Here is a 27,487-nt window from a genome sequence, read left to right as displayed (position 1 = left end):
TCACGGGGTAGATGAATGCCGTCCTCGCTCGAACGCGGGACCAAGGTTCAACGGGACCAACATTCGCACTGATTGTTCGGCCGTTTTCCAATATACATAGTGAAAGGATCACACGCAGAATCTTGAGACTTCAAAATGCGGCCGATGATTACCTTTGCCCATTTCTTTAGGGAAGCTTTGAGTCTTACAATAGCCTCTTCGCACAAACGTCCGAGGACTGAGCCTCACCAAATTCACTTGTAAGTCTCTCGAGGCCGGGCCAATCGTGTCACAGGCTTTGTTCAATGCCCTTGGGCCTATCAATTCCTCCCCCCGCAATCCAAGATGCCAATCTTTGACCATGACGATGCGGGGGAGCCTATGCCATCATCCATTTGGAGACAGAGCCGAGGGTCGTGACGATGACTTGATGATAGGGATACGACAGATTAACAATTGACACTGAGGGCAGATAACAAGTATCAATGTCATGTTAAGATAGATTGTGTCAAAGTATTACTCTGACCATCGGTGATACCTGTCTCGCCATGGCCACTCAGCAGATTCAATCTAAGGGAATCTATCACGGCCTGCCAGTCTTTCCTCCCGAGTCCAATGGCCTGACGGCAATCATAACAGGCGCAAATGGGATTTCAGGCTTCTATATGCTACGTGTTCTGGCACAATCGCCAGAGCGTTGGAAGAAGATTTACTGCCTCTCGCGTCGCCCGCCCCTTGTACCAGGAGGACTTCCACCCAATGCCGAACACATCGCGCTAGACTTTCTCAAATCCCCGGATGAAATCGCCCAGACCCTGAAAGAAAACAACGTCAAGGCTGATCATGTGTTTTTCTTCTCGTATATCCAGGTTGAGCCCAAGCCTGGAGCGGGCCTCTGGTCCGACGCTGATGAAATGTGCCGCGTGAACAAGCTTCTCTTGGATAACTTCCTGGGCGGTTTGATCAAGGCCAACATCAAACCTCGGAATTTCATGCTTCAAACAGGAGCCAAAAACTATGGTGTTCACCTGGGCCCAACAAAAGTACCACAAGAAGAATCCGATCCGCGGGTCGAGCTCGAGCCCAATTTCTACTATCCCCAGGAAGATTCACTTTGGAAGTATAGCAAGGAACATGGCGTAAGCTGGACCATTGCGATGCCAGGTCCCATACTTGGAGCTGTGCCGGACGCGGCCATGAATGCGGCCATGCCGCTCGCGGTGTATGCAGCGGTGGCCAGGCACCTGGGAACGGCGCTCGAGTTCCCAGCCGACATTGCGTCGTGGCAAATGTACCAAAGCATGAGCTCCAGCATGATGAATGCATACTTGGAAGAGTGGAGCGCGCTCACGTCAGCGGCCCAAAACCAAAAGTTCAATGCTTGTGATAATAGTGCCTTTACCTGGGAAGGATTCTGGCCCAGGCTGGCAGGCTGGTACGGCATCGAGTGGAAAGGCCCCGATACTGGAGCCACATGGATCGAAAGGGAAACAAGATTCAATCCGAGAGGTTATGGTGGCAAGGGTGTTTCTAGGAGAAAGTTCACTTTCGTCGACTGGGCGAACCAGGATCATGTTCAGACGGCATGGAAGCAGATTGCAGAGGAGCATGACCTGCAGCAAAAAGAATTCAAAGATATTGACCGTATCTTTGGTTTCTTGGATGGCGCCATCACAAGAGCTGGCCCGTTGATTTTCAGCACCGACAAGGCACGCAAACTGGGATTTCACGGCTTTGTCGACACGTCAGAGGTCTTGCTCGAGGTCTTTGATGACTTGGCCAAACTCAAGATGATCCCGCCTGTGCCAAAAGTTGTCGTCAAATTTAACTAGGCCTGGCTAAATCTCACAACTCTTCTCTAACTGCGACGTAAAATGCATGTACACGAAGGTGGGAGAAGCGCCACATAATTTTTACAGCTCGTCTGTTTGATGTTTACATCAACGTATCGATGTTTGATCTTGTGATTTAATCGGCACCTGATCTCTCTCGCTCCATTTGCTCTTTTCTTCGCTTCTTCGCTGCCAATTCTCGCCGTCTAGCTTCTTTCTTGAACCACTCACTTTCAGGCATCTGGCTCTTCTTAGACCTTCTCTCTTGCTCACGATACATTGGAGCCATAGTGCCACCACCGCTAGCATCTGCCATCATAACGGCAGAGCGACGAACTTGCAGTTTCTTGGCTTTGGCCTTTGCAGCTGCTTTACCACCACCACTTAGGTGACTCCACATGTTATCGTCGATCTTTTCCACCTCTGCTGCTGTTTCTTGCTGCAACATGACATGGGCGAGAAGCTCGTTTCGTTCATGGGCAGTCGTGTATGCCAGACCAGGCATTTCATCCATGCCTGCGAGATGGGTGATGGTTTTGAAAGCGTAGCCTTGATCAACCAAGAAGGCTTGTCGCTTGGCGCTATAAGCCATTTCAGTGGTATCTTTTGACACGAGTGAATAGAAGAAAGCATTGAAGCCTTCATCGTTACGTCGCTTGGCTCGAAGGATTCTGCCGAGACGTTGAGCCTCCTGACGTCGTGATCCGTAGTGTGACGAGATCTGGATGAGACAAGTCGCTTCGGGTAGGTCCAGCGATGTATCACCGATCTTGGACAGGAAAATAGTATTGATAAGTTCGTTGTGCTGGAAGTTCTCGAGAATATTAATGCGCTCCTGGTTGCTCGTATCGCCAAAGATGAATGGTTTCTTCATGGAGATGGCATAGTGTTGGAGGGCGAACAAGTTGTCGCTGAAAACAATGATCTTGTCCCCTCGTTTCTCATGGTAGTCGATAAGATATTGGCAGACCTGATATTTGACAGGGTTCATGATGTAATACAGAGCCTGCTTCCTGGTGGTTTCCTTTTGATATTCCTGGTAAAACTCCATGGACATTGGACACCAAACCTCGGCGCATTGGACCTTGGCTATGTGGCCTTGATCAGCTAGCTCCATCCAGTTGGCTTCGTACAGCTTTGGGCCGATGATGAAGTTGAGATCGGTAATTTTATCGTCTTCTCTCAATAGGGTTGCAGTAAGACCCAGTTTACAGTGGGAGCGAATGTTTTCTCCGACCTTTCGAAACATCTTGGCTGGCACAACGTGGACTTCGTCCAAAATCATGAGGCCCCATTCCTTGCTGTAGACCCATTCCATCATCTGTTGTGTGTCATGGGCACGTTTGCCGCCTGCAGTAATCATAGAGTATGTCGTGACCAGTACGCCTGCATTACCACTGAATCGCCGCTTTTCTGATGCTGAAAAGACAGCAATGTCCTCTTCTTTGACATCTGACCACTTTTTGAATTCGTTCGCCCATTGGTAACTGCTCATTGCACTTGTACACAGAACAACGATGCTTTTCTTGATATGACAACCCGCTGTGATACCAACCAGGGTTTTTCCCGCACCGCAGGGCAGAACAATGATGCCACTTTTGCCACGACCGTTGCCGAACATTTTACTTAAAGCTTTTTCTTGGTATGGACGGATCTGGGTGGCGGGCCTCAGGTCAATGGGAAGTGTTGGATTGATATGATCGTTGGCAAAGTCGTATTCTGATATAGCTGGATAGCCAATATCGAGACACTGTTTGGCTACCGTGTCTCGTTTGTTGGCGGCGATCTCAAAGTTGGACGCTTCTTTGAAGTTGTCTTCTTCATCTTCCTCGTCTCTCAGAGCAGCGATCATAGTTTCGTTATCTTTGATGGCATCATCGCGCGGGATTTCAATGTTTGACGTTTGGTCAGCCTGCCTCATACCTTTGGCATTGGTGGTTCCCTGGATGACTGTGGCCTTGGTCTGGATCTTGCCTGTCTCCACGGTGGTGCCTTCGGCCTTGCAAGGTCCGATGACGGAGTCTTGAAGTAGCATATCAATAATTTCTCTTTCGTCAGATTCGACATAGAACTTGTTGTTTCGAAGGACAAGTCGGACTTTGCCATAGGTTTTGGTATGTCTGTTGATGAAATCGACTACAGTCTGCGGTACTGGAGTTTTTGATAACTTTTCTAATGCACGGATAATGTCTTCACCACGGAGACCTACCGATAGAGCGGCGTACAGACTGTGTTCAGTGAATCTGTACTCATGGAGGTAGGAAGGTCTTGATTGGGGCTCGGCGATCGTGGTGAGGAGATCGGTTGCCTGGGCAGACAAAGGGGAGAAGCTTTCGAGGGTGATTTTAGGCCCTTTCTTGGATCCAATTGAGACATTTGGGTCTATCCATAACGGGCGGTTATCATGGTCAGTCTTGAGAGACAGCCACGAGAAGTCCTTTTCGCCGAAGATGGATGGCTTTTGTCTATGTCTGGAGCCTTGAAAAGAGCTGAAATCAAGCTTTGCCCTCGCCTTCCGTATATGTTCTTTCTCGCTGTCGCTGCCATCCTGCGACCTGGCGTCTGAGCCCTCGTACTCATCGTCACTTTCCAGGCTGATGGGAGTGGAGGGCGCGGGAGTGGAGCGTTTCGAGGATCTGGCACTGCCCTCTTCGAGGGCTTTTCGTTTGAGCGACATGCTCAACAGAGGGATAGGACCATGAATGCCAGGAACCAGGAGAAAGTCAGTAGCAGAGAAGACTGATGAATAAAGAAAGAATGTGTCATAGATGGTGAGGCGAGGTCACAAATAAGACGACGGACGGTGACATTAATGCCTATTTTACGGCGGAATGTTGTTCCTGACCCGGAGGGACTGGATGGCATGACGGGTCAGTTGGCTTTTGATTCACCGTAGCAAAACTGGCAGCTGGAGGAGCAACTGCGCTAGTCTACCGGTGATTCCCGGAACAATTTCGAGGACTCTTTCATCTGGAGGTCATTGCTAGTCACCTAACAACCCTGTCAATTTTCCTCGCACAGATTCTGTGGACAGACCCTGTGGAAGCGTTTACAATCTTTGATTGTTGCAGTTAACTTGATCAATCGCGGCATAATGAATACAGTAAGTCGTCTTGAAATGGAGTCTTTCTGCGCTAACAAGAACACAGATCAGATCAACTTGGTACTTCTTCCCCGCGAACTGACGGCTTGTCTTGGATGAAGTTAGAGAGGTCATAATTTGACTACTGGCTAACATTTACGCTTCTCTAGGTATGGCTGGGGTATGTTGTGTGTCGCCGGAGGTGGAGCCTACTACTTTGCGAAGAAGTCCATCAACGCGGATCGAGCAGCACGGTTCGAGGCAGAACAAACGAAACAAGCTCGACTGCGAAGAATAGAATCATCCGTCTACAAGGAGCCGTCGTCCAAGTCAAAAGGCAAGGCCAAGGCCAATTCTTACCCCGAAGTCCTCGATCACGCCGGCAGTCCCAGCAGCGAAATCAGTGAAGAGGTAGCCGCAGTCAGTCATGCGCCTGTCACTGGAGAGCAACGTGTTCGTGAGAGGAGCAAGTACGAAGCCGCCGAGCCGTTCCGAGGAAAGAAAGGTGATCGTTTTAGCTGAAAAATGCAAGGCATAGACGGCGTGGAACGGAAAGCATGGCTGGATATTCTCAAAGGAGTTGCTCACTTCTGATGCTGAGCATCACATCTTGAAACATTGGCATGTACAGATGATGGGCACAAAACCAAGATATCTGATGAGTGCGCTCAACATATTCCTCTCTTCAACTGGAGTTTGGTGGAGGCTGGAGTCCTTTATGCTGTATACTAGTTTATCATTGAGCCCGACGACCATCAATGCAAGGGCTATGCAGTTCCCAGATACCCAATCACCGTCAACGCCTGCTCGTGGGAAACCCTGCATTCAAACAAACAAACAATTTGTCACTGGATCAGGCGTGGCTGCATAATGGTGCGTAGTGTTTTTTCGACGCGTTGGGATGGCCCAAGTCTCGTTCCTTTTTCGATTCGATGGCGGGAGGGACGAAAGGCAGAACGACAGCGGAAGTGATGAGCACACCGGCAATCGTAGATTGTAACCTAGTGGCTGGCTTGGGTGCTTGTGCAGAGAAGTGTCGAACGGCGGAGTGTGTGAGTGTGTTTGTGACTGCGCCTGAGAGACTCATGGTGGGCGGCCTGTGGTGAAAGGTGGGGGTTTTGAGGTGAGGAGTCGAAAGGCGTCGGTGTAAGAATCAGACTGCGCAAGAGGATGATGAAGACAGGCAGATGGAGACGGGGACCATGTATTTGAAGGGCCTCACAGCCTAGCAAGAGCGTGGGATTGTAATCTGTGGATGATTTCCAAGCAACCAGATTGGTGCAGCCTTGGATGGAGCAGTGCAGGACTCTTACTTGCGTGGACTGAGGGAGGGAAGGGCAGGGCACCGCTGACTGAAGAAGTCGGTAATAGTATGAGAGGAAGGGTCACCACCAAGGCTACAGAGGTGCGTCGATTTGGGGAGAAATGGCGTGCTAGACCGTGCCCAAGTCGAGTCAACTGGGCGTTGGGGGAGAGTGATGCGGTATCACCCGCCAGGAGTTCGAGTAATGGGGTTGGTACTATATACCTGGTGGAGAAGGGAGAGGTGGTCTGAGTCGGTAGAACTTATGGCTGCAAAGAAGAGGTTCGAAATACCAAATGTTGCGTGTCTAGATTCATAATCATGCCACACTGAGGAAACAGGTTCGTGCCTTGAGGGAAGCGCGTTGTGATGGCGACTTTACCCGATGTGTCCCCGCAACATGATTGTACATATGATGTGATATCTCTTGTACAAATAATCAGTCGGGAAGTGAGTAATGACTTTGAAACCAGCAAGCGGAACAAAGCCGATAATACCGAATACCGTGCTTGGCAGTCGTACCTGCCGCAATTCGATAGCAATGACGACAATCGAACCATGTGACATCACGTGACATTCCATCGTTCCTTCCAGATCTCAAAGTCACGTGGTTAATCTTCAAATGACAACCATAATGGGATGTTTAGTCACATGACAAGGCCTCACTCATCCTCCAAACTTCATTTCTTTCTTTCTCCATCGTCTCCTCGTGGTTCGTTGTCGAGAGCCAGGCGCGTCTCTTAACAACCGCCACTTCATCCTAGTGAACGGTCATGACTGCCCATCACTTATCCCTGGCAAAGGCAACTTTCGCCGCATCGCTGTTTCGCCCAGATGTGACCAAGGTGACCCGCGACGACCTCACGCAGTTCCATTCTGCTCTTGAAGTGGTTTCCACTCAATGCTCCCCTTACAATATCCAGGTTTGAAGGATCCCGGGGCGACGTGAATCTTCGAAACCAGGTTTACTGAACCGTTCTAGACTTGTAAACAGTGGCTCTGTGAGCATGTCATATCCTCCTCTAGCAGGACAGCTGCTCTCGGCAAATTCCTCGTTTCATTTTCCAAGGACCTTGGCCCCGATTCGTCCAACAACGGCTCCTCCAGCATTTCGCGTCGTCGCCTTCACATCCTATACCTTCTGAACGATGTTTTACATCACGCAATATATCACACCTCGGCCGCTCCGCTCGAGCCCCCCATCTCACATATCCTTCAGCCATTTGTTATAGAGCTCTTCCAATTGTGTGCCGCCGAGCGGAAGAAAAGAATCTCGAAAAGATTGCACGATCTGGTAGATATATGGCAAGTAAACGCATATTACACCGGTGATTTTCCTCAGCAATTGCATGATTACATCACTGGCGAACAAGTGCCAATCCCCAAGTCTGACCTCGAAACACCCATCGTGCACAAAGGTGTCTCGGACTTACCATACCTGATGCCAGCCACCCATGGAGACCCCGCTCTCGCATTTCATGATCTCCCGGCAGCCAACCTCATGCCACTCATTGTGCCCAATAGTGCCCAGTCGATCCGTCCTGAAGATGTAAGACCTCTTCGATTTTCTGCCGGTCCAGCCGACGAAAGCCTCGTCAATGCCCTCAAGGATTTTTTGGCAGATATCGACAGGGAGGACGAGGCAGCGACCAGAACGGACAGTGATGACATGTTGCACGAGATGGATGAGATGGGGCAACTGTTGGATCACGATGAAGCGGGCGATCCAAGAAGGGACACGTATTATGGGTGGTCATTGGCATTCTGTGAGAAGATGAAAGCGCGTGGCAAGGAAAACCCAGACAGCTCCTCTCGCCAAAGTCGATCCAGAAGCTCGAGTCAAAGTCGCGGTCGAAATTACCAGAAGCGACGACGTTACAGTCGATCGAGCAGTGGGCACTCCAGGTCTTCCAGATCGTCTAGATCACGTTCGAGAGATCAGCTCTCACCCCGAAGAAGGACTTTCAGAAGTCGAGACCGAAGAAAAGATCGATCGAGATCTCGGTCATATTCACCTAGCCGCCCCCCCTCCTTTCCACAAAATCCCAACACCGCCGACAGGAACAATTTTCTAGCATCATCAGTGCCTTTCCCTCCGCCACCTCCTCCTTTGGCTCAAGGCATGGCCTTCCCTCCCCCACCACCCCTCCTTCATCCCGGCGGATTTCCAATACCCCCACCTCCACCACCGAATTGGAAGGGAGAATGGCCCCCGGCCCCTCCAGGCCTACATTTTCCCGTTGCTCCACCTCCGCCGCCAGCTATCAATCCTTCTCATACTACTACGCGATCCCCGTTTCAGCCGAGATATGACGGGAACATGGGTGGATATGGCCGGTGATAAAACACTGGTCCATCGACCGTGGAGATCAATCTTGACATTGAAAGTCGCGGCAATCCATGGTCGTCGTGCCTCTACAAAGATCGAGCCTGAGAGTCAGAGGATCACAGATCATGACGCTATCAGTGACGTTATGCTTCACCCACTTTTCAGGTATGTGTCGACATGACGCGACGTTCGCTCGCACCCGTGGTCAGTAGCACGTACGTTGTCTGAGTATCTCCCAGGCATAGCAAACCCTAATCCTGACAGGCTCCTAGTAAACAGGTGGTCAGTAAAAGAAGCGTGTTTTGCGCTCTATATCGTCCAGTCGCTTTCTGTGCGAAATACGCTTAATCAACCCACACGTAGGCTTGCAAGGCTGGGGCTTGCAGCCTTTCACCGTGGAGTGGAACCCCCATGAGTTGATATTCTGGAGGTTCCATCATTGTGCATCAAGAGTGGCCACTTGTCACTCGCTCATCGATGTCATGACGAGCGAATGCGAAAGTTGGTGCGGTTGGTGGAGATTAACAGAGGAACCTTAATGTGCTCTGTGTGCCCATTCCTTTGAAGCTCTCAGCGGCTCCAGGCGTTGCTATGCTCACTAAGAAATGCATATATGCGAGATCTGAAACAGACAGGATCTTTTTGATGATGCAAGAGTGTCCTTTGGATACCTTCCCATGCGTCCTGGCGTAATCGCATCATTCCAGCGAATGAATCCCGTCGCTGGATGAGTAAACTAGTTTGTTCTGCGATACCCATATCGACCTCCTTCTTTCTGAGTATGCTGATACGCTATCTCATCACGGACATCCATTTCAAACTATATTCATCAGCCTCACTGCAGGGACAACAAAAGCATCCCCACCACCGTTGCCAGAGACATCGCACTGACGACGAAAAGCATTTCGCAAACCAGATAGAGTTGATGCAGGGCATCTTGGCATACGCAAGGCTGGCCTTATGATTGGCTGTTTTGACGTCATCTCTCCCCTTTGTATTGTCTCCACCCGCTGTTGGAATTGATCCATGATCATCACCCATCAATAATGAGAGTCCAATACACTCTCGAACTCGCTCCCACCCGTCACCAAGCAATGCCACTACTGTGTAATTGATTGATGCAGCTGCCAGCCATTCAAGGCGTAGTTACTCAACGGGGACTGATCAGGTCGAGGTCTACGAACGCAACGATGCACCCTATCTTGATTGGGTCCTGTTCCTCTCTCCTCCCCAGCAGTCACACAGCTATCAATCTACCGCACAGATCAGTATAAATCCCCGCTCATCTCATCGTCATACTAGACTCAAGTGATGCCTGCCATGGCGTCTACACAAATTTAGGATAGACGTCCCCAGTTTAAGCCGTTGACACAGGGTCCAGACTCAAAAAACTGAAAGCGGAACTCCTCTGTTATGTGGAGAATGTGGTCATCCTGCATGGCGAAAACTATGCGAACTTGAAATCCCATCCCACATGATCGGCAGGGTCACCCTGGGACCCGACCACACCAAAGTATTCACTTTGACTGGCTCGATCCCCAGCACGTCGCTCACAATCAGACTTTTGGCTGAGGATCGAGCATCAACTCCTGGTTCTGATCGGCGTCTTAAGCTGGTCTCGCCCGCCCGCATTGATGCCAGCGTGCATGATCTCGGTGGATTTCTGCATGTCGCCATTGGACAAGCTCAGCGCCACCCGTCTTCAGAAACCCTGGGGGACTTGTTCATTCATCTGGTCTCTTCGACCCTTGTCTAATTGGCGGTTCTCCCCATCGCCTTCAGCCTGGTCTCTTTTTTTCGATATAATCCTTCTGATTTCCTCGAGCTTATCCGTTTCCAATTCTACACTACCCATCAAGCTTGTTCAAGTACAGAGGCAATACTATACCGATAACTTCAAACCACTCCAACAATCGTCCCATCAACTACAGTCACCTCTTATTTCACCATATCATCATGTCTGCCAACGTCGAATATCTCACTCAACCAACGGAAGCTGTTGACTTCGAGGCTGATCCATTGGAAGCGATGACTACATACGCTCGCAGAATGCATCAACACACCCAACAGCAGATGGATGCCGCAACCCGATCGGCTCGGCGTCGAAGTCCTGTTCTCGCTGATGCTAACAACACGTTATCAACCAAGAGCAGTATCAGTAGCTCTTCATCACGAGCCTCATTTTGAGCCGCTTCGACATCATTTTTTACAACTTCTTGAAGCGTTCGAGCCCTGTACAAATTGATTTTCAGATCAATCATCCTAGCTAGCAACGCATGTGCTTCCACCATACGACTTCGTGCTCACCATTTCCCGATGCATCTTCGTGTGAATCAGCAGTGGGGCACAGCCACCGACGCCAGAGCACTCCCACCAAGCCATTACTTCATTTTCCTGCCTTGGCAGATTCAGTATGGGCTAGGGGCTATAGCCAGCTCACCTATACTTCTTCACATGGGGGCGGACATGGTTGTTTCACCTCTGTCCACGATATCATCCAATTAGATATGTATTACTGAATTATGACAATTGAGATCATTTCAGACCTCGCCACATCGCGAGTGTCTTCCTCAACACAAAGTTTCCAACCTTTAGATATCTGTACCTATCCTCCTACTTACATACCGATGATTACGATGAGGTCTCGTTAGCACGACCTTCTGGCACAACCGCATATGCTGAACTATAGTCCATCCAAAGTCACTGATGTCCTCCCAGTATGATGGTGTACATAGTTGCCAGAAACTGTCAGGTGAGACCGGTGGGTCATGAACTTTCCGCAGAGAACATCGTCATCGGATCATTGGACACTGAAATGCTGTAGTGTTGTCAATGTCGATCATTTGCATGTTAGCACCCATGTTCACAAAACGTCATTCGACAAGGGCGGCCCCAACGTCGACGACAGATTATGTACCAGGCCGAGAAGCGGCGTCATACCGAGTCGAAACCCCAGGAAATAAAGTCTCCATTTTTTCACGTGGCGGAGCAGACTCTGTGTTCTGAGTGCACGCCGTGTTATCGTGGCCTGAAGTTAGGGAGAAGCTGTGACGACAATGGTCCTTCCACAATCCCCTTCAGTGACGCGGGCTCCAGTACGAGGTCGACCAACAGTGGATGGATGATCCGTCTCGTCTGTAATGCCAAATTTGTGTTCCCACATACACTAGGCTCCTCATCATATCTCACAACCTCATCGACATCGACCAAAATCCATGTGACGTGCTCGTTAAGGCGTCTTCTTATTCACCGATACATCATGCTCGTGGAACTCTAAGATCCAGATCGATCCCCTGGTTCGCCTTTGCCATCGTCTGTCTACCTCCGCCTGTTGACATCATGAATTGTTGAATTAAAAATCAGTGATCTCGATTAGTTGTCATCATCGAAGTTATCTCGACTGCGCACCGTGGCAGCTCCGTTCGAACTCAAAAAGCAACCTTGAGCTCTTTGCAGGCTACGATGATCATCATTTCACTAGCTATACGTCGAAGAAAGAAATCGCGGGTGACGGAAGGACCAGTAATTGTGGCCCTTTTGCTGCGAGCGGACCTATGGCGGCTGCTACAGGGCACATGATTAAACAATAGTCGACCCTGGGCTTAGGCCGAGTGATTGATTGACTGACATCTCTACAGTTGGTAAACAAGCGTTTCAGTGCCAATCAGTGCGTGCGTCCGAGGGTGGTGGACACCCACGACACCTAAACGCTCGAGTGACTCTACGTGGTTGCTATGCAGGTCAAAACCTAACAGTCCTCTGGCGACCATGCCAGACTACCACACCTTCATAGCCAGCTAGTAAATGTACTCGCCGAAATACTTGATGGGGCGGCCCTCTAACCCTCCGCTCCAGATCCTACAACCTCTTGTGCCTCTGTAGGGGTTTGCCACCCTCCTTAATGATCGACATGGTCGAGACAAATGCCATGACGATCTAAAGGAAACTCACCACGCTCACCTCGTCTTTCCCTCCGTGACCATGACGGCGAGTACCCACTCACACCCACCCACGCCCACAAGGAGCCCCTTTGATTCCATGGCATCAATGTGAATCCTCTCCCAGAAGGTGTGCACCGCGGTTGGTTGCGCATAATGGTGAAAATCGCAGAAAGGCCAGCAGAAACGGCACCTAACATTATGACACCATCAACAACACAATCAACTGGGCTTTTGCCGCTGACGAGCCTCATGAACCCTGCATCATATTAGAATTCGACATTGCGGATGGCTGAAAGTGCCTCGTCGGGGACACCATGTCAGAAATGTCATCAAGATGTGAGTTCATCATTGGACGCTTTTCACATTGATTTCGAGGGACTCGAGATCTTCGAGGCTGCAAGGGCTGAATATGGACTGCGGCCTCACGGGCCTTCCATTGAGAGGCTGGAGTGACAAGGCATGAAGGAGAGGGAAATTGAGCCCCAGCATAGATCGAAGATCTCTCGACCTTTCGTCTTGTCCGCCATCAACCTCAGTGGAAGATCGCATCGACTGCTTCAACTGCCAGTGTTCTTGTCACCTTCGATCTTTGGTGTATCACCAGATGGGTGGCACAGTGGGTGTCTCGACCCGCTGGATAACAATAGCGTCATATCACGCATGCCCACCTTCTGAGTCCCCTTGTCCAACCTCAAAAACTCAAAGTTGCCATGCACTCCGTAGGGGTTATCGTGTCGACGTCAGATGCTTTCAAAGTCCTGTTGGTGGGAACTGCTCCGGACCACGTCGCCTTCCAAGGTCCCAGTATAGGCAGATTCTGCCTGTCTCCTTCCCCACTTCTTTGACGACAACTTCCGATTTATTCTCATCCGAGAAGATGCTGTCAGAAGAACGGGAATCGCATCCACTGGGAGTGTACTACCGGGCTATTCGAATGTTGCGACAGTTTTTCTGACTTGCTGTTCCTCCCCTTGAGAATCCATCCAAGGAAACACACGCGATTTGCCTTGGAAGCACCTCCAGCGACATAACTTTTTTACTGCATTTTAAACAGTTATCTTTGATCTTCCTTTTGCTCTTCGTACAATAGACATTACAGGAATGTACAGTTGGAATAAGCTCATGAATGGAATGCGACGTCGCCGGCAGATATATCCGACAGGTAGGTTAGGCTAACCCCAAAGGGTGGCTTTACAACTCGCCCTTCCAGGAATGGGGTTCCAAAATCCCATCTCAGTTGGCAGATTCCCATGAATGGCCCACCCTTCCGAATACCTCTAGTCGCTCTATCTCGCTCGCTTCCTCGTAGCCGGCGTATGCATCCGAGATGGTTGGATCCGATATTCAGGATGTGCTTACAAGCCTATTTCAACGTCTTGCTTGGGCAAACCCAGTCAACTGCCATCTTCGGGCGTGCAGCAACATTACCGGCTCTGTGGACTTTTCTTGTTTCGCGCCCTCGTCAGTTGAGGATCAATATCAACAGTATATCCAAAAACATAAAACCGAATATGACCGTTCATATTTAAAACATACGTATCTTGCCCATGAGGGGTTAACTTAATCATGCCCAAAGAGATTGAACCACATTCCTCTCAAATATCCTCTCTTACAACATCAGCCGTAGTATTTACAGCCCCAATGGGTTGTCTGCTGTCTGCTCTTTCCCTCCAATTTCTTCCTTCATTCTCTTGCCCTCGACCTCTTGTTGCTTAGCAGGTCCACCTTCTTCATTGCCGAAGCCGACTCCGACTTGGTCGCCAAATCCTTTGCCCATGCGCATGACACCGCCGACGGTGCCATCAACAAGGGAGCCGATTGGGGCGGCCCCCTTTTGCAGGACGTTACCTACAGGCTCACCCACAGGCGACAGCGTGTCTTGGATCTTTTCCCCGTACTTGTTCCCGACCGACTCAGGCTTTTCATACCAAGAGCTCGAGTCTCCTGTCACGCGGAAGGTCAGCAGTTGTAAATAGATGCGTTCATGATGCTTGCAAACCCTGTTTCTGAGGAGGCGCATTTTCTTTATTTTCCGTCTTGTCCTGTTGCGGAGGAGAGTTCTCCTTGTTCCCTTGATCAGACATATCGGTCTTGCAGTTATCTAGTCAATAAATAGGGCTGTGCTCGTTATTGCTCGTCTCAAGTATAATTGCTCATCTTCCACGTCTGATCAACGAGGAAGAAAGGTATTACATCGCAGCGCCAGCGCACATAAAAGCACCGACATCATAATCGGCAATCTGCTTTCTGGGGAACAGGGATCTTGCCAGGTCTTGTCGGTTTTCGAAATCACATCTTCCACAATGACGTAGCCACCCGCCAACCTTTCTCAGACTGGACGACCAGGGATCCAGGCACGTAGGGCGATCACGCCAATCATATGCGTATGTCTCTTTGAAAACACGTGATCAACTCAAAGCTGCGAATCGTCAAAGTTCGAGTCAAAACCTAGCAAATTTAACGACTATTTGTCTCATGAAGTTGCTCAACAATAAGTGTAGACGAGTATTTACTGTCAAAGCTGCCTATGTGCGATAACATTGCTGCCTGAGTGTCGCGAAAGATCACACAATTAGTATCCCCACACATCTGACGATTGAATGGCAATGCGCTAAAGACACAACATATGTTGATACAATTCCCTTCGTCCCAGGCCATCGCACACAAGACCTGTTCAGGAGGTGTACAAAACAACGACTTTCTGGGGCTACTCGGACATGTTTCATCAGACATTGATATCTACAATGATCATGATCATGGTATTTGAGGCTTCTAAGCGCGCGCTACTCGCTTGCAATAAAGTGCCCATTAGGGCAAAAGCTCGCCTATTTCTGAAACCATGGTCTAAGTAGACAAATACCTTCCTTTTTCTAACGTTATCTTTTCCTTTTTCTAATGTTATCTTGCTTCTCGTCGTTTCCCGTCTTTGCGACTGTTGTGCAAGAAGTGTGCTAAAACTCCTACTTGAAATGCGACGCATATTACGCAAAGTACTTATCACTTGGCTCCTACGTCCCCTGTTTCACTTCTTCATAGATTCCATCTATTGTCGCTTTTGCAGGTTGGTGAGCATATATAGAAATCCACCGCTGCAAGAAAGAAAGTTGTATACCTACAAACCATTGGAATCCTCAAGTCATATCCGGGTGTTTGAACTTTCCTCCACTGGAGAGCCCTCGCCGGATTTGAAATGCAGGATCCATCATACCACCGTAACGGACGACAAATATGCCTATATCGGAATATCTTATGCATGGGGAGATCCTACCTTACCGAAGGTGCCAATCGAGTGTGACTCTTTGCAGGCCTTAATTCCACCAAGTCTACACTCAGGGCTAAAAAGATTACGGAATGCTGCTCCTGACGTTCAATACTTATGGGCCGACGCTGTTTCCATTGACCAGAATAAGGAAAACCAAACTGAGAAATCGTTGCAGGTTCGGATGATGGATCAGATCTTTGCGAGCGCCCAAGAAGTCATTGTCGACCTCGGCCCTATCGACGCAGATCAACACGCCATCCTGCAAGGCCTTGATAGATATCAAGCAATTCCCGAGGACCGATGGTCTCTGTGCATAGGCAACTCCAGTGTAGCAGAATCACTTAAAATGCTACAAAAGGAGAACGTTCCCGGATTCGCGGCGGACTTCTGGCCCGGCTGTGCAAAGTTTATGCAGCGACCTTGGTTTACTCGAGTCTGGATTATTCAGGAGTTCGCACTGGCGAAGAGTGTCAGAGTTATGATTGGAGAAGAGTTCAGGGATGGCAAGTTTCTTGAAGATGGCCTCATGCGTGCTGCATACCATCTACAGTGGCTTTACATCTACAGTCGCCACTACCCCAGCAACAGCAGCTGGCTTTCGGACTTGTGGGCACCTCTATGGGACATCACATCCATCTTAGACGCTTTGAGGCAAATACTGATCCTGCGATCACGGAATCGTGATCTGAACAAGTTTTGCAATCTAATCAGCGTGTCGAGCGTTCTATTCAAGGCTACAGATCCTCGAGACAAAGCATACGCGCTCTTAGGAATGGCCTCAGATCATCAGATCAAGGACAATTTTCCAGTCGACTATAACGAATCGGAAGCAGCTCTGATGCTTCGTGCCAGCCGATATCTGATCCGTCAGGAATTCGGTGTATTCCCACTTTACCATTGCGTAGGGGACAAGCCAGGCTTTTCATCCTGGGCTCTGAACTTGACGGATACGTCTCAAGACTCACTGTCCCTATTGATTGTATCCACAGGAAATACCTCGTCACCAGGCCTATATGACGCTTCTGGCACTCGCGGCTTCAGTACGTCCTTCTCCCAGCTCAGGGATGGTGGCCTTTTCGTTCGGAATTGCGCGTTTCTTGACACTGTCGATCAAGCTATGGCAAGCTCACTGCCTACTTTGACAGGCTTAAGTGTTATCAACTCGCCGGCGGCACAGGCTCCATGGCTCGATGAAGCCTATGACTGGATGCAGTCAATGGACATATTGTTAACCATGGAAGGTCTTTGTGGCCAGGACTTTTACGAACAAGGCTGGCGGGCACTGATTGCAGACCTCGGCGCTCTCCAAGGCAAAGACGACCAAGGGCTCAGCCGCTTCAGTGTTTGGACTAGTGCCGATCGCTGTATTAAAGTCTGGGCCCATCTACACAAGGAAGCCTTGAGTCAGAAACGGCAGGTCTCTAACCAAGCATCACCACCAGAGCTCCCTGGAGAGGTCTTGAGCAAAGATGACGTGAGTCTTGTTCATGTCTACGGCGAGAGTTTGAGATATGCATTCGGGCGACGCTTAGGATTAACCAAGAAGAAGAGGTTGCTCTGCTTGATACCCTCAGAGGCAAAAATCGGTGATCACATTGTCATTATCCGTGGTTGCTGTATCCCATTTGTACTCCGAGAATACGTCGATGGGAAGGGGCACTACTTTAGAATTGTCGGCTGTGTCTATGTGCATAACATGATGGACGGGCAGATCCTACTGGGAAAAGAGTGGGACTGGAGTAATGTTGAAATTTGCTGATATCTACGATACAACGTACGTCGGGTGTTCTTCCTCTAAAGGTTGAATAGATCGATTTGTCTAGGCCATGATTGTAGATGATCATTTCCAAACTCAATATTATATTCGTCAGGTTATAGTCCGTTCAGATACACAATACCATGTATTACGTACCTAGTACACAACTTGGGAGGGACGTAGCTTGAGCAGAATAAAACTGGGATGGACTGGGTGTTTCTGCAGACAAATGTTGGTCCTGTTGATGGAGGAAGCCGAAAACTGTGGCCAGATGAATATATGTATGTCGAGATAAAAGCAGCGATAGATTTCATTTCCTCATTGGAGACGATTGCCACGCCGTTTTTGCAGCCTAAGTTAGTTGCGGGGAAGCAGCGACTCAACCAATTTGGTTAAGCAATTGCCTGACGTGATCGACATCAACGACAACTTCACTTGTTCCGTTGCTTCTCTTCAAGGCAGCACACACATATCCCTTCAGAAACTGGATGTACAGCATCTGAATGTCATGTTCTCCTCATTTTTCCCTTCCTCTCTCCCAAAATTGTCATTCAGCCGCGGATGGTCGGGAAGAGCTGTCAACATCCCCGCTGTTGAGATCCATGACGTTGAAGTCCTGAGCGACAAACGAGGACGAAGACTCAAGCATCTTCTTCGCCTCAATCATGCTACTTTCTCTATCCTATACAATCACCTCAGATTCCACAATCACACACCGCATGTAAGTCATCAATCTTTGTCCCCAAATTCCCAGGGTCTGCCCGACAGTCATTTTGTTCGAACATTCTAGAGCCTTGTTTTCACTGCCTCTAAGATCTGATCTTCATAGCTACTTGGCTCTGCATGTCTATTAGGCGGTGATGCCGACCACCTAAATTCGGTTTACGAAGATGCTGCCACGAATGAGGGCCATGACCATTGGGAAGATGCTCCTTCGGAAATCGCTCTCCACGATTACCGAGACTTCCTAGGGAAACGCGATTACCAGCGAGCTTGGGTCGACTTTTTTGAAGACCAGCTTGTGCTACATGGCTACGATTGGAAAGAGGTGGTCTCGAAATTCCTCTTTGACCGTGGCACTAAAGGCTCTGACACTGAGTGGCCCATGTTCAACGCCCTGACATCCGGTCTCGGCCATCCACTGATTCATCTGGGATATGCCTATGAGCTCAACAGTAGAGAAGTCGGAATGGAGGCTTTGGGGCTGGTTGCCACTTGTTATGACCCCAAACTCGCCAAAATACTAGAAACGAAGATCCCCCAGAATTCACAACAGCAGATTATTAAGTCCCACGTGAAGCCAACAACAGACTTGTTCTCCATCCTACTCAAAGTCCACGATGACACACGTTTTGACGGGATGTTTGATCAGCCCGGTGGTGAAAATCTGAGTCATCTCCTGGGTGATGAATCACTGGTGTCAATCCTTGTCGAATATTGGTCATCGTGGCAAATCAAGGACCCCACCAAGGACTTTGCGCAGTCGCAGAACCTGGCCATCGCATTACTGATAGCGAGTGCTTCTTCAGTGGGAGGACATGGTTTTGATTTCTTCCTTGTCCACCTCCTGACTACCTCACACGCCGTACGGATTCTGATTCCAGTCATTGAACCCCAGTATCATGTGTTGCTGGTCCGCGAATGGTTTCTAATCACCCTGGCTATTTACATAGCACAATCACGACCTGAAATCAAAACATCCAATATTACGGAATATGATGTCAAAGGACGAGACTGGGAATTTGTCACGACGACGGCCATCCAAGGCCCCCACAAGTTTGATGCCCATTTCGTCAAGGCATGTCGAGCAATTAAAGAAGCAGAGAAAGTCTGGGGAGAGACTGAGGATCAATATTATCTCAAAGCGGCGGTCAAGTTCGCAAGCGAATTTGACGGATGGGGTGGATTTGGCGCGGAAGATGAAGAGGTGGAAAGAGAGAAAACAGTCAAGGGTGGGTGAATTATGCCACCTAAGGTAGTTGCCGAATTACGAGGCTGGATGACCAAAATTGTATGATCATGTCATAGCATAAGGAGTCTTGTTGTTGATATATAATGATACGGGCAGTTTGACGACTCTATGATATAAGGAAGTCACGAGAGTGATTCGCCCATCTCTCGTTGCTAATCTTGACTTTAACCTGTAATGTCTATTATGTCTATTGTGTTGACTCGACGAGTGTCGTCGACGCGTTGTAGCTGTGTTCGCTACGCGGGAGCTTGACGAAGCTTCCACCGGATCGTTGCAGGATGCACTGGTCTGGAGAACATTGACTGAGTGGTAATGAACAGAGCAGAACGTCAGCATATGATCTTTGACGAGAAAATTAGCAAAGAAATAGTCGATCAAAACTCACCGAGTAATCCGTTTTGGGAACCGGTGCCTTGGGATCAACCTGCTCCCACTGTAACAACCTGACCAAGGTGACGAGAATGGAGCCTAACTGGGCATATGCAAAGGTCTCGCCGACACAGCGATGGCGTCCGGCTCCAAAGGGTAGATATGGACTGTATGCAGCCTTTGATGAGACGGCGCCGTAGCCATAGTCGATAGTATCTGTGTCTTTGGAGCTAGAGTCTTTGGACTGATCCGTGGAGGGGGTCGTCGATTCAGGCTGTTGGTCCCATCGATGCGGGTCCCAGTTCATGGCATCCGGGAAGAATTCGTCTGACCGGCCAAGAACACCTGGCGCAGCGAGCAGGATGTGTCCCTGAGGGACAACCATGTCAGAGTCGGGGATGGGCATATCAGTCTTGACTTTGCGCATGATGGAGTGGATGGGGCTATGTAACCGCAAGGTTTCTCGGATGACGTTGTTGTGCAAGGTGAGGCGCTGAAGCGACTCGTAGGTCAAGGAGGTCATTTGTTCGCCCAGCATCTCTTTTTGCTCTTGATATAGCTCCTCGATCAGCCAGGGCCGGTGTGCCAGGTGTAGCATGACCCAGGTGCCACTGGCGGCAGTGTTGTGCTGTCCACCCATCAGGAGCGCGATCATTAGGTTGGCGATCTCTAGGTCTGTAATGGCCGTGCCGTCCTTGTACCGTGCGTCTAGTAGTGCCCATAGCATGTCGTGCGACGAATCGTCCCGTTTTCCCTGCTGTCGTCTTTTTTGGACAATGTCCATGTACAGCTTCGCCATCTTCTTTTGTGCTCGGTCCCGTCGTATGTTGATTGGGATTGGTAGCCATGGGAACATGAAGTTAATCGGTGCAAATGCATCGTCCAAGTGTCGGTAGTACGTCGCAAACGTCGAGTCAAATGAGTCTCGAACTTCTTTCCCTTGTAAAGATCCCGCCGCTGTGTATAATGAGATTTCCGAGATTATGGATGAGACATCGCATATGCCTGTGGTCGATTGGAAGGCTGGATTGGTTTTGATGAAAAGCTGCACTTCGTGCACAAAGAGTGGGATATATGAGCGAAGGCTTTGCGAGGTGAAGCCTTCTTTCAATAGCTGTTGAAAGCAAAGTTAGTGGACAGCAAGCTTCAAGTAAAAAGGGCCGGGCGGGAGGCCTTAGATGCCTGTGGATTATGTGGTGTGAAGGTCATGATCGTAAGTGTGACCTACCCGCTTTTGATCCATGAACCTTGCATTTTCAACGGCGTAGACGACCCCAGGGCCAAATACTGGAATGGTCAATGGGCCATAGACTTCCTGGGATGTGTAAGAGATTGGTACAGAGATGGAAAGATGTCTCAAGTCTGACCTCTGCATTCAAGTCCTTCAATTTTCCATTGAGAATGAAATTGTTCCCCTTGGGACCCAGGTAGACTGTGACTTTCATCCCCAGAAGACCAAATGTGAAGCAATCGCCATACTAGAGGAGTCAAGAAGCATCATCAGCCGTGGCCCATGGGTTCAATTGCCACCAGACGTCTCTGGTACTGACCTTTTGGCGACACCGAAAGAAGAAATCATAGGGATCCTGGCCATAATCAACGGTGCTTCCGATCTTGGGGACCCAGTGCCAGACGACGGGAGGTCGGTGAGGGTCTCGGAAAAAAAGCTGCTTGAGGAGATTGGTCGCAATAGAGATGATGGTGAGTGAGATGATGGTGATGAGGATGGGGTGATTGTCGAGGAAGATACGAGAGGACATGTTGTAGGTGAGAGTGTGATATTGATAAGCCACTGACAGCAACAATGAGAGAGACTGGGTTGGTCTCGTGAAGAAAGTCCCTTGTCGCAGCCTCACTCCTTCATCGTGGGATGATTGCTGTATCACGATCAAATACTGCTCATGGAATCCTCCTGGTTGAGACTTGAGTACCGCGACAGATGATTGGTCAAATATAGCCGTGAATAGTGAGCAGCAGTGAGCACTGTCCAGGAGATGAACTAGAAGAATGCATAGCTAGATCCATGGTGTCATGTTTGTTGGGATGTCGGGGTGGCGTGTGGAATTGTCGCTGACCCCTGGTTGCCTTTTACTGTAGGAGTCGGTCTTGGCATTTATGTAGTGGGATCACGGATACGAAGAGGCTGACAATTGAAAGAGTTCTCGTCTATTGCAATTGACGGATCAATTTGTCTAGGGAGTATCGAACTACATTGTGATTATGATTCTCACTTGTCAGAGTCTCTCTCATGCCGTGTCGCACTCAAGTCTATACCAACACCTGCAAGGAATGACCATTGGTAGGTCAGCGATAATACTATATTGTACAATCCAGGTATATAGCAGATATCAAAACAACATCAGCCAGCCGCAACTGAGGCTTGGGGGATGGGGAAAGAAACGATGTGAGATCTGCAAGCCTGCCCCGGGTCGTGGTGTAGCTCATAACCAGTCTCTGGCTGATGGGCGCTGGCCGCTGAATTCAGTCCCTCATCTCAAAACCGACCTATTCCTCTCATTGGGCCACTAGCATGTTCTTGATTCTTCTCCAGTAATCTGGATCCACCAACTTCTCAACCTCTTCTTTGCTGACCCACTTGAAGTCGTCGAAATCTTTGTTCTCTGCAATGGCCAGGTCGGCTTGTCCTGCCATGATCCGGGCTTTCATGAAAAAAGTCTTTTCCCCCGAGGTGTCTGCTTCAACATCTTGCTTGGACAAAGCATTTGTTTTGGAAGGCGAGTCTTGCGATGAAGAAGCTTTTGCCTTGATTGCGCGTGTGGAGTCTTGATTGTAGTGGCCGACGGGGTGATTGCCGACGAAGAACGTGTTCATGTTGACGCCGCACGAGGCAAAGAGAACACGTTGGGCAGCCTGTTAATCACCAATGTCAGCAACCTTCTTGACTACTGTTGGACTCTGTAACTGTGCATGACGTTAAACTCACCTCCTTGAGACCCTCCTTGCCGCTCACCGGGCCTGCGGGAAAGGTCCAAAATTCCTTGCCTTTGGGTTTCAGAAGCAAGTACAAAGTTCGACTCAAGCTCCTCTCCAAGCTTCTTTGATCATTATTTTCATCGGCATCGGTCCTCCTCCTCAAGCCCGCATATTTGGGATCACCCTTTCCTGTGAACTCATCCTGTCGACCTTCTTCGGCAACTAGCTGCTGCACTAACTTGGCCGGTGAGCCGGTGTCATCACCCACAAGAACCTCATCGTTCCATGACACGTCGCTGTAGGCATTGTAGTTACCAACATCCCGGGTAGCTGTGCCACTTCGAGCACGTCGACCCTCGCGCCATTTTTCAAAGGCCGGCGTGTTGCGTTTGTAGTAAAAGTATTGGGTAAAGGGAAGAACAAGTCGTTCGTTTAATCGGCGTTGGTAGAGGTAGTATGCCGTCTCGAAGGGGTGAGGATCGGGGGTAATGAGGGGTGGCCGACTGATGACCACGCCGGCTTTGATGATGAAGGATGGTTGTGCTACGGGGGTAGCTGATGGTCCCGACGGAGTAACCTGGGAGATGGATGGTGTCTCAACGCTTGCCTTGGCGGCTGCTGTTGTTGCCAATCGAGTCTGCAGCGAAGGATGCCGGAGTGCGGCTCGACAGGAACGACAGACATGAGCTGGCGAACTCTTGCTGGTAGATTGAACTAGTGACGAGAGATTTAGTTTCTGCGACGATGGAGAGAGAGAGGTCAGTCGGTAGGGCATACTCAGAGAATCAGCAATCGCATTGAGTCCCCTCGATCTCGGGGCCATGTTGAAGATGGCACACACGGGGACCTTTTTCTGGAAGAGTGAGGTAGGTTGGCTCCTCTTTTTGAGTATTGTCGGTCTCGTCGAGTCTTGATGTTCTGATTGCTTGAGATCCAAAAAGTTGAGAACAGGACCACAAACGGGCCTAGTCCTTATTGGGACAAGGAAGGTTAGCCGAGTTTGATTTTCCGTTTCGGCAAATATTCTACAATTTCACTTCCACTTCCACTTCCACTCAGTCCTTCCAATACAACAAAAGCCTCTCAGCAGAGACCAAGTAAAACACAGATAATGATGCATCAATCGATCGGCCTGACATGCAGGCCCCGACGATGAAAGTAAATGTGTTTCTTTTGCCCAAGAGTACTCCCTCGGATCTCCCTTTGCCATCCCGCACATAAATAATCCCCGGCACTCATTCCTTATCATCAATTGCTTCTTCATCTCGATAGCTCTTTGATCATTATCAGGTGCCCAGAAAGACATCTCAGCTGGAGTCTTTTTTCGCTAGCAGGACCATACCACGTTACATGTCGGTACTGTTAGATAGACACTCCAGACAGCTCCATCTACACATTCATTTTTATATGGGGACCATCAATGGACACATAACACTGGCACCGCCGTCCACCACCATGTTCGCACCTGTGATGTAGCTACTAAACCCGCTTGCCAGGAATCCTGCAACCCTGCCGACCTCCTTTGGCAAACCAGCCCGCTCCAGACCAATGTTCATCTTTTGGGATTGAGGGCTTTGTAGCTCCGCTGGGGGCAGCTGCAAGTTGCCTCCTCGTGCATCAAACCCATTTAGACTGACGCCAACATCGATCTGCCCAGGACTTATGGCGTTGATCCTGACGCCGGTCCCCTTCAAGACGGCTACTCCTGACCGAACGACGCCCAGGGCGGCATGTGAGGACATGGTGAAACATGGACCCCAGCATCCTCCGTACGTGCTGGCGGTGGAGCTCACCACAATGATACTGCCGTAGCGGTGGTCCTTGGGTGCTGCATTTGTGTAGCTCCCCTTGGGAGTTGTCTTTTGCATTGCATGAGGCGCGTATTTGAGGGCAAAAAAGGGTGCCAGACTGTTGGCCTCGAAACAGTTTTGAAGATCCGCTGGGGTGGTTTGATCAATCGAAGGCGGACCTAGTAACCCAGAACTACACACCCACACATCGAGCCGACCCCAGGCATTGAGGGCTTCGTCAATGAGGGTCAGTGTGTCTTGCTCTGATGAGATCGAGTATGGATAGTCGATGACCTTGGTGTTGGGGTAGGTGGCGGCGAGAGTGGATTGGAGGTTGTTCGTCGAGGGCGATGAGGTGGTGCACGCGTAAATGCAAGCTGCGCCGTGGGCTGGATATGTGGCAAAGATACGTCTCGTCAATAAATACTCGTGTACATCTTCATGTTTATCGTCCACCACCAATACTGGCTCAAGCTAGGACCGAACAAGACCCACCTGCTAGCTCTGTTACAATGGCTCCTCCGACAGGCATGTCTGCGCCAGTGACCACGCACACGAATCCATAAAGTTTGCCGTCGGCTCGATAAGGGGAGAAGTGGTCGGATTCTTCTTGGATGGTCATTGTGTCCGACATGGTGTGGCAGGGCACGAGAGAGGGAGGGAACGAGAGATCAAGGAGGATGAAGCAGGCTGGATAGAGACAAACTGTTGCAGGCTGATCAGTCTCAGTACAAATGGAGATCAAACCTGGAATTCTAGGTTGGTGAATCGACTGGAAGAAAACCAAGCTAGGTCATGGTGTGCAGTCTGCGGATGATTGATGGCTACTCCGCGGCGACTGATGCATTTCCTCTCGTGAGCCGTTCCAGCGGTTCCCCAGAATCTGGCGTCGCAGAAGGGCCAATCATGGATAAGAGATGATCGTCTGGAGGGAACCATTCATCGCCTATCGTCGAGGCTTGGATGGGAAGACGACTTAAAGTGATGCAGTTTCTCCGCGCAGGTCAGAGATAAAGTCCCACGGGGCCAGTATTGGCGTGCCTGCCGCCGTGACTGCGTGGTTGCTCAATTTGCGTGAGAAATGCGGAAGGTGGCTGTTGATCCGTATCAGCTCGGGGGCACTCCTGCCAACTGATAAGAATTGGTTATCTGGGCACTGTGATTGGTGGTACTTCACAGGGCCGAGGGCTGGTACTCGTAGATCTCGGAGCGACCAACTGAAGAGCCCCATTCTCAGCAAAGAAGAAATGTATTTCTTGCTCTAGGCCCTAGGTTCATCGATCTGGGGAGTTGAACCAATAGAGGAAGCGCCAGGAACGACCCTTTGTTGTCGCAGCGCGAGAGCTAACCGTAGCAATGTAGACACTGGACAGCCATAAACAACCATAAGGCTGTCTTAGAAAAGGGGTCCACAGGCCTCCTTCCAGTAGTAAACGGTTTTCGCAGATATCAACAACATGTAGCAGACAGCTAGATCACAAACATGTTTCTGATCTTATGGTTCTTATGATCATCGATTCTGTGTCTTCGCACGTGGCAAATGTGTCGACCTTGCTTCGGTATAATGCCTTGTTTTTTCTATTGCTATCGGCAATGACGATCTCCTCAACCCATATCTGGAGTTCCACAGATCAGACGAGATAGGCTCGACCGGCGACGACACAACCTGAACATGAGATGAATTGATTAAAAATACGGTCAAATTTGCCAAGGACCATTAGAATCTTCAGCATGTTTTGTCATCGTGGTAGCATTCATGTCGCCGATAAAGGTAACAGCATACTCGACGGTCGTCTCAGCGCCCCTCTCAACGATGGCATCAACATAAATATCGCCAACATAATTATGTCAGTGGTCTATTGCAGCCAATCCACATTTCTCCACCGATCATGCATCATCGCCCCGGCCCGGTCATGTATCAGATGACGATCCTGACCTTGTGTATCGGATACAGCGGCCAGACCATATGTTACAACCTATCATGACCCAATAGCAACAGCCGATAGACAGCATTGTCATGCCATCTCTCCTCCGAACACAGCATTGGACACTGATACTCATGTAACGTCTTGAAAGCCGTTTCCGGTACCTGCATCGTCAGCTTTTCGAGAATGAGCTTTATACAGGCGCCACCACACCTCCCATACATTCATGCCTCCCAGGAATCACAAAACAGGCAAGCCGACATGCCATGCCAGTTCTCGAGGGTTGTGCTCCTCGTACAACCGACATTTAGGCCTTGGCCTAACTCATTGTTGTTCCGTGTCTGAGACACAAGCTCGTGCCGGGTCAAAGGATGATGTTGGCGACGAAAATGTGCCTAGGGCTGTTTTCAATGCACAACTTTTGCAGCCAGACACATTGGCCCATGCATGGAGAATGCACCAGCATGGTATAATTCGCTCTTGGTCTCTGTCCGGATGTCCTCTTCAAGCCAACAACCCCTCCTATCGTTCCAGCTGCAAAAGAGCTCTATTCTCCTCGATAAGTCAGCCGTAATACGCCGTCACCACCATCTTTACCAGCAGCCATGCATTTATGCTACGTCTCAGTGACACATGTCGACACACATGCCAGGCCATGTTCGTTTCCATATGGGCCGTGTGGCTCCGGTTATTTGACTTGCCTAAGACTTAGATTTGGCATGTGCATTTCAGCCTTACATTACTGGTGCCAGCCACGCGCATTGATGCATGAGGATCAAAAATCGCCAACACGGCGCACGAACTGCTGTCTCTCTTACTCCACTCCGCACTCGAGCTGAAGGCCTTGAACGTAAATACATAACAACGGTATACGGCAAGGTGTCTTGTTCATTGACCAAATAAAACTCAGTTCCACTGGGTCATCTGAGCATCATGAAAGCCCTCGAATGCTTTAGTTGGTGGTAGGGATTGCCCCACTGCTGCCCAAAACATCAAAACCTTTGTAAAAACTC

At 49.6% G+C, this 27,487-nt stretch overlaps 11 protein-coding genes across 14 annotated transcripts; 6 read left to right on the top strand and 5 right to left on the bottom strand.

Moving 5' to 3' along the window:
- Nucleotides 1–527: 527 nt before the first annotated feature.
- Nucleotides 528–1,811, top strand: PV10_06737 (uncharacterized protein; the record flags this gene model as incomplete). Its single annotated transcript, XM_016371566.1, has 1 exon — nt 528–1,811. One exon carries the CDS (start codon nt 528–530, stop codon nt 1,809–1,811), a length of 1,284 nt encoding a protein of 427 aa, XP_016223859.1.
- Nucleotides 1,758–4,570, bottom strand: PV10_06736 (uncharacterized protein). The gene has a single exon (XM_016371565.1). The coding sequence runs from the start codon at nt 4,486–4,488 to the stop codon at nt 1,948–1,950; it is 2,541 nt and encodes an 846-aa protein (XP_016223858.1). The 5' UTR covers nt 4,489–4,570; the 3' UTR covers nt 1,758–1,947.
- Nucleotides 4,571–4,793: 223 nt separating this feature from the next.
- Nucleotides 4,794–5,831, top strand: PV10_06735. 2 transcript variants are annotated; one of them, XM_016371563.1, is made up of 3 exons: nt 4,794–4,914; nt 4,961–4,974; nt 5,064–5,831. In XM_016371563.1, the coding sequence occupies exons 1-3, from the start codon at nt 4,906–4,908 to the stop codon at nt 5,413–5,415; spliced, it is 375 nt and encodes a 124-aa protein (XP_016223856.1). In that variant the 5' UTR covers nt 4,794–4,905; the 3' UTR covers nt 5,416–5,831. The 2 variants fall into 2 exon arrangements, with proteins under 2 accessions (XP_016223856.1, XP_016223857.1); XM_016371564.1 differs by having other exon boundaries at nt 4,961–5,831.
- Nucleotides 5,832–6,666: 835 nt separating this feature from the next.
- On the top strand, nt 6,667–9,174 carry PV10_06734. Of its 3 annotated transcripts, none has more exons than XM_016371560.1 (2): nt 6,667–7,119; nt 7,179–9,174. In XM_016371560.1, the coding sequence occupies exons 1-2, from the start codon at nt 6,970–6,972 to the stop codon at nt 8,535–8,537; spliced, it is 1,509 nt and encodes a 502-aa protein (XP_016223853.1). In that variant the 5' UTR covers nt 6,667–6,969; the 3' UTR covers nt 8,538–9,174. The 3 variants fall into 3 exon arrangements, with proteins under 3 accessions (XP_016223853.1, XP_016223855.1, XP_016223854.1); XM_016371562.1 differs by having other exon boundaries at nt 6,667–8,690; nt 8,765–9,174; XM_016371561.1 differs by having other exon boundaries at nt 6,667–8,740; nt 8,790–9,174.
- A 1,307-nt stretch (nt 9,175–10,481) lies between these two features.
- On the top strand, nt 10,482–10,712 carry PV10_06733 (uncharacterized protein; the record flags this gene model as incomplete). The annotated part of the gene is made up of 1 exon (XM_016371559.1): nt 10,482–10,712. The coding sequence occupies one exon, from the start codon at nt 10,482–10,484 to the stop codon at nt 10,710–10,712; it is 231 nt and encodes a 76-aa protein (XP_016223852.1).
- A 3,272-nt stretch (nt 10,713–13,984) lies between these two features.
- Nucleotides 13,985–14,696, bottom strand: PV10_06732 (uncharacterized protein). Its single transcript, XM_016371558.1, has 2 exons — nt 14,466–14,696; nt 13,985–14,410 (listed from the first exon to the last, which is right to left on the bottom strand). The coding sequence occupies exons 1-2, from the start codon at nt 14,548–14,550 to the stop codon at nt 14,097–14,099; spliced, it is 399 nt and encodes a 132-aa protein (XP_016223851.1). The 5' UTR covers nt 14,551–14,696; the 3' UTR covers nt 13,985–14,096.
- Nucleotides 14,697–15,435: 739 nt separating this feature from the next.
- On the top strand, nt 15,436–17,487 carry PV10_06731 (uncharacterized protein; the record flags this gene model as incomplete). Its single annotated transcript, XM_016371557.1, has 1 exon — nt 15,436–17,487. The coding sequence occupies one exon, from the start codon at nt 15,436–15,438 to the stop codon at nt 17,485–17,487; it is 2,052 nt and encodes a 683-aa protein (XP_016223850.1).
- A 411-nt stretch (nt 17,488–17,898) lies between these two features.
- On the top strand, nt 17,899–19,564 carry PV10_06730 (uncharacterized protein). The gene is made up of 2 exons (XM_016371556.1): nt 17,899–18,205; nt 18,314–19,564. Exons 1-2 carry the CDS (start codon nt 17,993–17,995, stop codon nt 19,442–19,444), a joined length of 1,344 nt encoding a protein of 447 aa, XP_016223849.1. The 5' UTR covers nt 17,899–17,992; the 3' UTR covers nt 19,445–19,564.
- PV10_06729 (uncharacterized protein) lies at nt 19,503–21,856 on the bottom strand. Its single transcript, XM_016371555.1, has 5 exons — nt 21,376–21,856; nt 21,193–21,303; nt 21,054–21,140; nt 19,842–20,939; nt 19,503–19,758 (listed from the first exon to the last, which is right to left on the bottom strand). The coding sequence occupies exons 1-5, from the start codon at nt 21,583–21,585 to the stop codon at nt 19,693–19,695; spliced, it is 1,572 nt and encodes a 523-aa protein (XP_016223848.1). The 5' UTR covers nt 21,586–21,856; the 3' UTR covers nt 19,503–19,692.
- A 133-nt stretch (nt 21,857–21,989) lies between these two features.
- PV10_06728 (uncharacterized protein) lies at nt 21,990–23,672 on the bottom strand. Its single transcript, XM_016371554.1, has 3 exons — nt 23,537–23,672; nt 22,770–23,473; nt 21,990–22,696 (listed from the first exon to the last, which is right to left on the bottom strand). The coding sequence occupies exons 1-3, from the start codon at nt 23,580–23,582 to the stop codon at nt 22,340–22,342; spliced, it is 1,107 nt and encodes a 368-aa protein (XP_016223847.1). The 5' UTR covers nt 23,583–23,672; the 3' UTR covers nt 21,990–22,339.
- A 227-nt stretch (nt 23,673–23,899) lies between these two features.
- PV10_06727 (uncharacterized protein) lies at nt 23,900–25,612 on the bottom strand. The gene is made up of 2 exons (XM_016371553.1): nt 25,045–25,612; nt 23,900–24,938 (listed from the first exon to the last, which is right to left on the bottom strand). Exons 1-2 carry the CDS (start codon nt 25,181–25,183, stop codon nt 24,163–24,165), a joined length of 915 nt encoding a protein of 304 aa, XP_016223846.1. The 5' UTR covers nt 25,184–25,612; the 3' UTR covers nt 23,900–24,162.
- Between the last annotated feature and the right edge of the window lie 1,875 nt (nt 25,613–27,487).

The sequence above is a fragment of the Exophiala mesophila genome (genome assembly GCF_000836275.1).
Source record: "Exophiala mesophila strain CBS 40295 unplaced genomic scaffold supercont1.4, whole genome shotgun sequence".
NCBI classification, from domain to species: Eukaryota; Fungi; Ascomycota; class Eurotiomycetes; order Chaetothyriales; family Herpotrichiellaceae; genus Exophiala; species Exophiala mesophila.
The sequence above is the reverse complement of the archived record's forward strand: the minus strand, read 5'-3'. Positions and strand labels throughout refer to the sequence as shown.